Genomic DNA, 11,791 nt, shown 5'->3' on the forward strand with positions numbered 1-11,791 from the left:
CACCCTAAATTTAAGTGGTGTTTTTAAAAACCCACCACTTCCACTTAGGGCCCCTGTTTCATCTACACACACCCAAGGTAGATACCACCAAGTCTACTCAACTAATGTGACTCAAGATAATACACCTCAGAGGTGTAGTATCTTGCACCACATTTAAGTTGACTCTGCTACACGTACATTAAGTCGCTTTAACTGTCAGAAAGTTAGTACCTGTGTAAGTACCCCAGGTGTCTTTGAATCCTTAGCCTGAATGACCAGGAACCTATTTACAGCTGGGTTGATGATGGTGGCTATCAGTGCAAGTCTAACTTGAATCACATTTTTGGATCTGTAGTAAGACGACTTAACTGCTCCATCACAACACCCTTTCTATTAAAAAAAAAATCCATTATGAACTTCATTTTTATATTGTTCATTTATTATTCATTCAGTATCAACAATGTTGTTGAGGCATTCATCATAGAAGCATAAAGACAGTCCTTGTCTGAAGAACATGTAGGCAAAAGGATAGACAAATAGAAATATTGTGTAACAGGACATGCAGGGATTTAGATAAGAGATTTTTTTTGTGTGTTTCTGCACCAGGAGGAATGATTGAAATCACAGAGAGAAGTTAGAAATAAAATTATGTCCTTGCTTTGGGTTATGTAGTTCCCACCATGCTTTTCTAAAATCCTACACTAAATGACAAGGACAGAATTAGTAGTGGGGCATTAAAAGGGAAAAGTGGGAAAACAAGAAAAATGTCCCACAGAATGCTGGTTTGTAGGATTGCAAATCCATGGGGGGGTGGGTAATTAAATGGCAGACCTGTGCAGCATGTCAGATGTCTATCGTCTAAACAAAACTATTTAACATTTCAAATGTAGGTATTTTGGGCTGCTCAGATGCTGTTTTCTTCAAAATGAAAAAATAGAGAGAGAAATTTTAAAATAAAGGAAAAATTAACATTCAGTATCTAATATTGCTCTCAATGGCTGACATTGATTTTTCTTAAACTAAACTATTGTTAGCCACTATCCAACCCACATATTAATGAGGAAGCAAATGCCTTTCTAAAATTTCAGCTACAATGTCTCCATAAAAATCAATACACAGCTATGCACCGTGAATACAGACTGAAGCTTGCTTTCAGCAGCATGCCCTGACATTAATTATCATCAAGTTAGCTGGTGAACTTATCCTTCTCTCCTTGCCACACCTTCCTGCATACTCAAAGCCATATTTACAAAGTCACATTATTTTAATGGATTGTGATAATACCATATGAAACATAGATCATCCGTTAGAATGTTATATTGCTGGATGGGAAATGGGCTATGCTGTAACAATATCTGGTAGGTACTTCTGTATTCAGTTTAAAAATCCAAAGGGTAAAAACCATAATGAGATTTCTGTACTATCCTGTACTGTATCTGTCAACCCCTATGGGCTTGATTTTGCTTCCACTGAGGTTGGTGACACAATGCCATTAATATATGGGTGTCAGGCCCTATATCATCAGACCCTATCTTGAGCCAGTCTAACACCATTTCAGTTCATTCTAATTGCAAAGAGAAATCACTGCCTGGGCAAGAATACAAATTTCCTGATTACCAGGCATGAAGCTCTATCACTTAGGAGCCTGCCACTTCTGGCGGATGTTCTGTTATTCTTAACCAACCAAAAGACATTTTAAATTGAATGTATTTTAAAATGGTTTGCTGAACCAGTGCACATTTGAGAGCCTGGGCTGAGCTCTTGCATAGGACATCACATAGTTTTAAAATTCCCATCACATGTTTTTATTTACAGGTAGTCCAAATAAAAGGGAGAAAACCAGGTTTCATCATTATTGTGCCTTGATATATGCTAATGTATTCAGGACATGTGAAATTACCCACTGTGCAGAGATACCTATAGTATTTAGGGACAATGAAAGATATGAGTTTCTGCTTCAATTCAGAATGTACTGTCTTTTGCCTATTCGTTCTGATAATTCAAACATCTTTTTAATTTAATTTTCAGTACTCAATTTAGAAAAATTACAACTCCATCCCCTTAACACTTTTTAAAGGAGCCACATAATCTGATTTAGTTCTTTATAAAACATGCATTATAAACCAGTCACCCTCTTATATGTTTAATTCAATATTTCAGCAAACAAAAAGTTACTCTTTAGTGGTTTTAAAAGCTATATATCTTTGTTTTCAGGTCTCCAGTTAGCTTAAGTGAGCTTTATGTGCACTTTTCCACATATGAGACTGGAAATACGATGGTGACCTCTATAGAGATAAATGTCTGCATTTTTTAATCTTGCAGTTCCAATTATATCTAATTATCTAAAGCTATCATAGTCCAACTGAGTACTATTATCAGCTAATGTACATGATCAGCTAAGTAACTTTGATCATTATAATGATCAGTATATATGATCAGCAAGTGCAATGATCATCTATAATATCTACAATAGGATCATCTTAGTATCATAGATTAGCTAAGAACAGTCATTGATACAGGAGAGCCTAATCGACTGCATAAGAATATAAATTTTCAGTGTGACTGAACATTTTGAACCTATTCCCAGTGAGTTCAGCATATATCTGTATACCTGAAGTCTCATAGCCAACAATGGGGGCACACAGGAGAAGATAGACATTCCTATCTGACCCCACTGAAATTTTGGAGTGGCTCCGCTGTATACATCTCTGCCAGGAGCAGAAGACTGAAACAATGGAACACTGTCCAAGAATGTATTCATTTATATGTTTCCTGACCTAGCAATAGCATTTACATACAGCCCCAAAGTAAATGAATCCTTTTATCTGTTAATAGAAATAGACTTTCAATGGCTGGTCTTGGCCAGATTACAGATACCATTAACTTTGCTTTTGTAGTATACCTGTTAAGAAATCCATTATGTCCATTTCAGGTGAATGCCAGTTTTGTCCTATAGTACAAGAAAAATGTTCTTGTGTCAGGTGGATCAAAAGCTACAGAAGAAAGGTCAAATAATTACATTTTCGGCTAATGGCAGGATTTTACCAGAAATTAAAACACTTCATATTTTAAGATTTTTGTTCATGTGTAACATTTACAGACTTGGAAATGGCTTTTGGGTCCCATGGTGTTGCATATCTGTGAACGGATTGTTAGATTCTGGAGATCTCAGCAAAAAGTGGTCATTACAAAGGTATGTAAGACAGATTTAATGCCCAAAAGAGGAAAAAAAGAATGCAGATTAAATGGTTTTATCAGAAGAAATTTTCATTTTTAAATTTTGTTGGTAGTCTCTACATCAGTAGTTCTCAACCTTTTTGGGTCTGAGGCACCAAAACTTTTGTGAATTGAGTAGCGCCCCATTTCAAAAATGAATTTATTCATTACAGTGCCTATCTTCTTGCAGAATTGCTGGATAGTTGAGGTGGGCAGCAGCCAGGAAGGGATGAGCCTGAGCTTACATTTATGTCCTCATACCTGCTTATCCCCTCACATCGTGTAGCACCCTTCTAAAGATCTCTTGGCCCGCAGGGTGTCCCAGCACCCTGGTTGAGAATCACTGCTCTATATACTCTACAGATTTATCCTTACTGTTGCTTTCATTCCCATTATTATCTTGCAGTTTTACAAATTTTTGGAGGTTTCTTTTAGGTTTTGAACCCACTTTGATAAATCCCCAAGAATGTTCTATATATGAGCAAATTAAAACTACAAAGTAACAGACTAATGACACTATGATACAGACCTGAGGTCAAATAATGTCACTCTTGCTTTGAGCTCATAGCATGAAATCCTGACCCTACTGAAATTAATGTCACAACTCCCATTTACCTCAGTGGGGCTAGGATTTCATCCTCAAGGTCTGGAGACCTCTAGGTGTTGTGAAAGGTATCACCTGGTGATTTAAAAAGCAAAAAGTAGGAACTAGATCATATTGCTGGGGAACAGTATAAGAGTATTATTGCATTAGTATGCAGGCATAAAATCAGAGAAGGCAAAGCACAATTTGAGATGCAAGAGGCAAGCAATGTAAAAGATAATAAAAAGGGATTCTACAAGTATGTCAGAAAAAAGAGGAAGACCAAAGGATATGTAAGTACCTTACTGAATATGGAAGGCAACCTAGATATGGATGACGAAGAGAAGGCTAAAATATTTAATGGTTTTTTTACTTCAGTCTTCACAAATAGGGACAGCTATCAGATGATGAGTGAAATTGGCAGCAAAAATAGAGACAAGCAGCCTATGTTAATGGCAGAACTGGTTAGGGATTACTTAGAGAAGCTAGATGCTTTCAAGTTAGCAGGGCCAGATGGGATGCACCCTAGGGTACTGAAGGAATTGGCTGAGGTAATTTCAGAGCTATTAGCTACCCTCTTTAAGAACTCACAGAGATCAGATGAGGACCTAGATGATTGGAAAAGGGCAATTATAGTGTCATGTTTAAGAAAGGGAAGAAAGACAATCCAGGGAATTAAGGACCAGTCAGCCTGACCTCTATACCTGAAAAGATCATGGAGCAGGTCGTTATGCAACCAGCATGCATTCACCAAAAGCAAGTCCTGACTGATCAGTCTGATTTCCTTTGATAAGGTGACAGTCTCTGTGGGTGGTGGAGGAGCAATGGATGTGATATACCGTTAGCAAGGTAGAAAGCTAAGGAAATACAGAGTAAATGAAAGTACTATAAGGTGCATACATGACTGGTTGGATCATCATGCCCAGCGGCTACCCATCAATGGCTCAACATCTAGTTGGGAGGAGGTATCGAGTGGGGCTCCCCAGGGGCCTGTCCTGACTCCAGTATTGCTAAACATCTTTATTAATTATTTGAAGAAATGGATGGAGTGCACACTTAGCAAATTTGTGGATGATATCAAGTTGAGTGAATTTGCAGACACTGTGGAGGGCAGGGCTAGAATCCAGAATAATCTGTATAAACTGGAAAAATGGTCCACAATCAGTCAGATTATATTTAACAAGGGCAACGTGAATTTATGCATTTGGGACAGAATAATTGTATGCACAAATAGAGACTAGGAAATGATTGGCTGGGCTGCAGTACTATAGAGAAGGACCTGAGGGTCATAGTGGACCATCAACTAAATATGAGATAAGTGTGTTTGTATTGCAAAAAAAAGCCAACAGCATACTGGATTGTATTAACAGAAGTGTCTCTTGCAAATCAAGCGCTCAGTTCAGCATTGGTGAGGCCTCTCCTGGATTACTGTGTTCAGTTTTGGACTCCACACTTCAAGGAAGGTGTGGACACATTGGAAGGTGTCCAGCAAGCACTGACAAATTATTATAGGCCAAGGAAACATAAATTATGAAGAAAGGCTGAAAGACAGTTGTATAAGGATGGGTGGGTGAGCAGGGCATGAGCCCCAGGCAATGCATAAGAGAAAGGAGGTGCCAGAATGGAGTGGGAGGCACCTTACCCTGCTCCCCTTTCTCTTGCACTTTCTAGCTGCTGTCCTGGTAGCAAGCAACAGAAGCACAGGAGCATGTATCAGTGACTGAAGTGCATTCTGGGAAACATAGCTCTAGTGAATGACGATGGGTGACAGCAACTGGAATTCACTGCTAGTGGGGTGAGATATAATCCCATATTTTTGCCACTAAAAACAGTGGGTTATTTGACCTCTTTACATGAATGTCTGTGTCAAAATAATGGGGTGACATCTCTCCTTAGCAGCAGCATAAAGTGCCACTGCCCACTACTGGAGCCTCTGGAGCCAGAGCCCTACAAAGAAGATACAGGGAGAGGGAGAAGGACAAACTGTCCCAGGTGGAGTCCTGGCCAGATATATGTCTGCTGAAAGAACTAGAATTATTTAGGGAAGAAAAAACTGAGGGAAGATTTGACTACAGTCTTCAAATACCTGAAGGACTCATATAAAGAGGATGGAAATAGACTTTTCTCTGTGATCACAGGGGACAGGACTAGGAACAATGGCCTCAAACTGCAGCAGAAGAAATTTACATGGGAGATTAGAAAGAACATTCTGACTAGGAGGGTGGTCAAGCATTAGAACAGGCTACTTTGAGACCTTTTGGAATAGCCAACCCTGGAAATTTTTAAAAGCAGGTTGGAGAGATGCTTGACATGGCTAGTTTTGTCAGGGGTGATCCTAATTTGAGCAGGGTGTTGGATTAGATAAGATTCTGAGATCCTTTCTTGCTTTACTTTTCTATGATCCTAAAGTGTCATAGTCATATTGACTTCAGTGGAGCTCTACTAGTTCATGTCAGCTGTGGATCTACCTACATATTCTCACACTAGTGACAATCAAGAATAATTGTATTTAAGTCAATTTTGTTTTGCAGGAAAAAAGCAGAGATCAGAATCACACTTACCTTGTGTAAGTGATAGGTATGGCAGATGAGATCTTGATGATGATTTCACAAAGATTTAAAAAGCAATTCTAAAATGATAATTTCAGTGGACAAACTTGTCTTAAGCAATCATTCATTATATTGCTATAGAATGGGTTCTTAACTCAATGAGCTTTTATTAAAATTAATTAGATTTGTGCTCAGTGGGCATGTCTACATGTTCATTTATGCTGGCTTAAATTTACTGCACAGCAAGCAGGAATAGGCCAGTGTCTACATGTGCAGGTATTAAAGTGCATTAATGCTGTGTGTGGACTGATTTGGGACTAAAGTTAGTCTCAAGTCAGTCCACACACAGTGTTACTGTGCAGTGAGACATCTACACGTGCATTATTGTACAGTAGCTAATTGGGCATAAATTTGATACCTGCATAATGCAGGTATCAAATTTACACTCAAGCCAGCATAAGTCACCGTTTTTACTGAGCAGTAATTTTGGTTACTGCCCGGTAAATGCACATGTGTAGACATGCCCAGTGGGTTTGATTCTTTTTACTTTGGAATAAATCAGTATTAACTCCATAAAAATCTATTTTGGACCAGTTTTACTTTGATATAAGAGAAGAATTGATTCTGTATTTTTGATAATATTTTTGTGTGGTCTCTTAAACTGAAAGACTGCCTAAAGTATGGCCTCCTATACAGGATTCCCTCAACTTCTCAAACTCAGAATGCAAAATTCTGTCTAACATATGCAGTGGAAGCTCTCAATCTACTGGTGATTAAGTAGCATTATGACACAGTATAGTCCATTATCCACTGCCAAAAGTGATGCATATGCTACTTGTCATAACCCTTTGGTTGAAGGCAAGTAGAAGTGAATAAGAGGCCTGTAACTGTCTGAAAATGACTAGTACCTTGAACTCATAAGTTAAACACTGCAGGACATATAGATAATTTATTGTGTTTTTACTGTGGTCCAGGTAGTGACCCATTCCTCTGGAGTCCTTGAACTTCATATGAAGAAATATGGCTTTAAAATGGAGCCTGGCCAGTACATTTTTCTACAGTGCCCTTCCATATCAAAGTTGGAGTGGCATCCTTTCACACTCACATCTGCTCCTGAAGAGGAATTCTTTAGTGTGCATATCCGGGTTGTTGGTGATTGGACTGGAGCTCTGTTCAAGGCCTGTGGAGCAGAGGAAAAAGCCTTTAAGGAACCCTGGAAGCTACCAAGGTTTGAATATGTATATGCATGTTTTGTTGTTGCAGGATTAGACAAAAATTCCTAAACCAATTCAATATGCCACCTTGCTAAAGAGCAACTTGGTAGACATAAAAATTAACTTAGATCTCTTAGTTATCATTGAGAAGTTGACTGATGACAAATAATCACTCAACAATCAGTTTCAGAATCAGTTTGTAAGTAAATATGGCCACATACCTGTATCTGTGCATTTGTGAACAGGATGAAAATGATATCAGCTCTTTATGTATGCTAGCTTCTTATCTATGTACTTGCATATATCTCTTATAATGCCCCCCAGCAATATATCTGACTTCCCAATACAGACCTGGTTTGCTATTTCCAGCTTCCTTGCTGTCTGTCTCTCCAGAGACCCTGATCTGCTCCCACCCCCTCCCAATGATTTCCTTCCACATAGTGGCTGGCTTCAGGAACCTTCATCCCTCTATGACAGATATGTATAGAGTACTGATAAAGACAGCAAGCCAGGCCTTCATTTGATGTAAATCAGTATTGGTCCACTGAAGTAATGGGGCTATATTGACTTACGCAAGCTAAGCATCTGCTCCTATGTTGTACGTGATGGATCAAAAGCATATTGATTTTTTTTAACCCTGTTTGAGGTGCCAAAAGAAAAGGAAAGTCATGGGGCAGGGCAACCAGAATCCCAATGGATTTGAAAGGGCTCAGGAACAAAGTGGACTCCCTTTAGTAAATACCATTGGACAAGGGCTTTCTAATGAACTGGGGAATCAAAAAGAAGGAAACATGACTATGGTGGTATAACTTCACATGGCTAGATTGATTACAAAAGCTTAACTCACACAGTGTACGGGAATCTAACTGTAACCAATGAAAGCAGTCAGGGAAATAGAAGAATAAAAAAGATATAGGTAAGGGATAGCATTAGACTGGTCCAAAGCTTACTGATGTCAAAGGAAAGATCCCCCATTTATTTGTCTGAGCTTTACATCTTACCTTCAGAGTATGTTACCCAAAGTCAGCTTATTAAAATCAATTTTCAAAATTATTTAAGCATGTAGACCAGATTGTGAGCTATTGTAAACTGACATGGGTCCTCAGACTTTAGTGGAACTTGGCTGATTTACAGTAGAAGAGGATCTATCTGGCTCCCTGCCATGCCTGGAAACTTTTAGTGCCCCTAATGTCATCTTTCAACACACCCTGTAAAATTTCCCCCTTAATATATTACAACATTTAAGAAAATAATAAAACAAAAACAAAACTTCATCATCTCTAGTACCTAAAAATAACAACTAAATGGGTGACTAACTATATCAAAAACAACCTACAGTAAAAATTTTAGTTGAAACAGAAGCTATTTAATGACTTAGCTGTGAAAAAATATCTCTAAAATACAAAGCTGATTCTAAATAAAAATTGTATTTGTGCTTTAATTAATAAAAAAAGAAAACAAACATAATTATATGCAACAGAACTTGGGTGCTTTGCAGGATCACATATCCTGCTGTAAGGATGAGGGTTTGTGAATCAGTTCCCTGGGCCATATTGGGTATCTGCAGATGTGTAGGGCGGCTATAATTACAGATTAATCAGGTCTGCTGGACAGTGCTAATTAGCATGCTCCAGCAGCCTCTGCATCTTGTGTATCAGTATCCCTACACTTCAAAATGGCAGCGGGGGCACTTTAACTAAAGCTCAATCAGTGAGCTTTAATTAAAGCACCCCCTACCGCCATTTTGAAGCACAGGGACACTGATACACAAGACACTGCAGGTACTTTAATTAGAGCGTGCTAAAGCTAACACCTGTGTGGAAGCACTGATGAGCTCCAAATGACTGGAGAAGTGCTGGCTTTTGAAGTAAAAACTGTAGCAATCTGCTGAGCAGCTCATCTTGTGAATTAAGTGTGCTGGTAATCACCGGGATTCAAATGATCTGGCTTCTATTTTCATACTTGTAGAAGAGAATAGTAGCTGTGCTTTCTAGTTAGTTAACAGACTAATGTAATGCAGAAAAGGACCTGGGGGTTGCATTGGGCAATAAGCTAAATATGAGCCAACAATGTGCCCTTGTTGTGAAGAAGGCTAATGGCATACTGGGTTGCATTAGTAGGAGTGTTGCCAGCAGGTTAAGGGAAGTGATTATTCCCCTCTATTCAGCACTGGTAAAACCACATCTGGAGTACTGTGTCCAGTTTTGGGGCCCTCACTACAAAAGGATGTAGACAAATTGGAGAGTCCGGCAGAGGGCAATGAAAATGTTTACAGTACTTGGGCACATGAGGAGAGGCTGAGGGAACTGGGCTTATATAGTCTAAAGAAAAACAGATTGAGGGAGGATTTTAAAAGCAGCCTTCAACTACCTGTGGTTCCAAAGAGGATGGAGCTAAACTGTTCTCAATGCTGGCAGATGGCAGAACAAGGAGCAATAGTCTCAAGTTGCAGCAAGGGACATTTAGATTAGATATTAGGAAAAATTCTCTCATTTGAGCCGCATCCAGAAGAGCCCAGATGTGCAGCAGGTAGCGTTGCAGACCCATCTGCAGGACCATATACCACACATGCAGGCATTCTCCATGCTGCTATCTTGCAGTGTGGGGGCATTTTTTGACCCCTGGGGATCCCAGGGTCAAAAAAACCTGCACAAAAAACAAACTGGGCATTGTACATGGCAGCAGTGCATGCCACCCAAAACCAGAGCCTAGCCAGCCAGAGCCACACTCTGGCTGCTGGCTAGGCTCCTAGCTTCAGGAGTGCTGCATCTCCCCAAGGACCCCAGTACCCCAGGTAAGGCTTCTGGGGCCAGCACAGTAGCTGGCCCCAGCCTCCCCTACCCCACCTGGGATAACCTGCTGTATGCCAGAGGGTGCATGGCATGGGCATTCCCTGGGGACAAGTAGCAGTGACACAAGGTGTGGTGCTGCTACTTATTCCTGGAGAAACAAAGATCTGCACGTGTCTAGATGCAGCCTAGAAGAGTAGTAAAACACAGGAACAGGTTACCCAGAGAGGTTGTGACATCTCAATCCTTGGAGGTTTTTAAGACCTGGCTAGACAAAGCCTTGGCTGGGATGATAGAGTTGGGGCTGGTACTGCTTTGAGCAGAGGGTTGGACTATATGACCACCTGAGGTCCCTTCCAACCCTAATTTCCTATGATAGGAATTTAAGACTAAAAGGGGCCTCATATAATTGATTTCAGTCCCTTGCTATTACAAGAAGCTGCATCATAAACTAATAAAACTCTATCGCAAAACCAGTTCAACCCCTGCTGCTGCTTTGAGAAAGCTGCCTCAACCAACTCTGTTGATGGTTAGATGCAGTAGTGTCCTTCATATCAGGCATGGGCAATTATTTCAGGTGGAGGGCCACTTACCCAGTTTTGGCAAGCTGCTAAGGGCTGCATGGGTAGTCCTGCCCCTTGACAGGTGCCCCGTCCCCTGGTCACCATCTTGGGACCAATTTCCCAATGTCTTGTGTGTCCTGTCTCCCTTCTCTGGGCCCCGCAGGCACTGGCCCCGGGACACTGGCGCGGGCCCCACACTTCTGCTGGCTCCCATGCACGCTCACTCCCAGTGCCCCACTCAGCCCTGCGGTACAGGCAGGGGGCAGTGCGCACCCCTGACCCCGTGCTCACCAGCAGGGAATGAGCTGGTGCTGAGCATGGGGAAAAGAGGCCCCTCCCCCACCCCATGGCCGGCACTCCATGCTGCAGCTTATCGAAGCCTGCGTGGGGCTGTCCTGAGCAGGCACAGGCAGCCCCACATGGGCTGCAATCAGCTGCAGCATGGGACGCCAGTGGGGCTGCTTTTCCCCATGCTCAGCACCAGCTTGTAACCCACTGCCATTGCCAGCCTGGGCCCCTCGCTGGCTCTGGGCTTGCCTGTCGGGGCTGCACCACAGCAGGGGCAGCCGCTCGGCACACAGGAAAGTGGTCCCCCTGCTTGCCCCACTGGGCAGTGTTTGCTGCTGCTGCCTACACAGAGCTCGTGCCACAGTAGGCTGTGGTGTGGCTGCCACTGCTGCCTCTGTGCTGTGCAGCATGCAAGCTCCAGGTGGGCAGCAGCAGCAAACACTGCCTGGCACGGCAAGTGGGGGAGCCGCTTTCCTCCGCACCCAGCAGCTGCTGCCACTACGTGCAGCCCCGATGGATGAGCCTAGAACCGGCGTGGATCCCAGGCTGGCAGCGGGGGTGGGTTATACATGCATGGGGAACAAGCAGGAGGAACTCGCCCTCCTGCTGG

General features: G+C 41.7%; 1 protein-coding gene across 1 annotated transcript in view; it reads left to right on the forward strand.

Annotated features, from left to right (window-relative positions):
* NOX3 (NADPH oxidase 3) overlaps nucleotides 1-11,791 on the forward strand; it is a 62,733-nt gene that overhangs the window by 27,624 nt on the left and 23,318 nt on the right. Inside the window, exons 8-9 of the mRNA XM_019527703.1 lie at nucleotides 3,080-3,172; nucleotides 7,302-7,555. Coding sequence (XP_019383248.1) covers nucleotides 3,080-3,172; nucleotides 7,302-7,555 — 347 coding nt within the window. The remainder of the gene's footprint in view (nucleotides 1-3,079; nucleotides 3,173-7,301; nucleotides 7,556-11,791) is intronic.

The sequence above is a fragment of the Gavialis gangeticus genome, unplaced genomic scaffold (genome assembly GCF_001723915.1).
Source record: "Gavialis gangeticus isolate Ggan-Ray unplaced genomic scaffold, GavGan_comp1, whole genome shotgun sequence".
In the NCBI taxonomy this organism is placed as follows: Eukaryota; Metazoa; Chordata; order Crocodylia; family Gavialidae; genus Gavialis; species Gavialis gangeticus.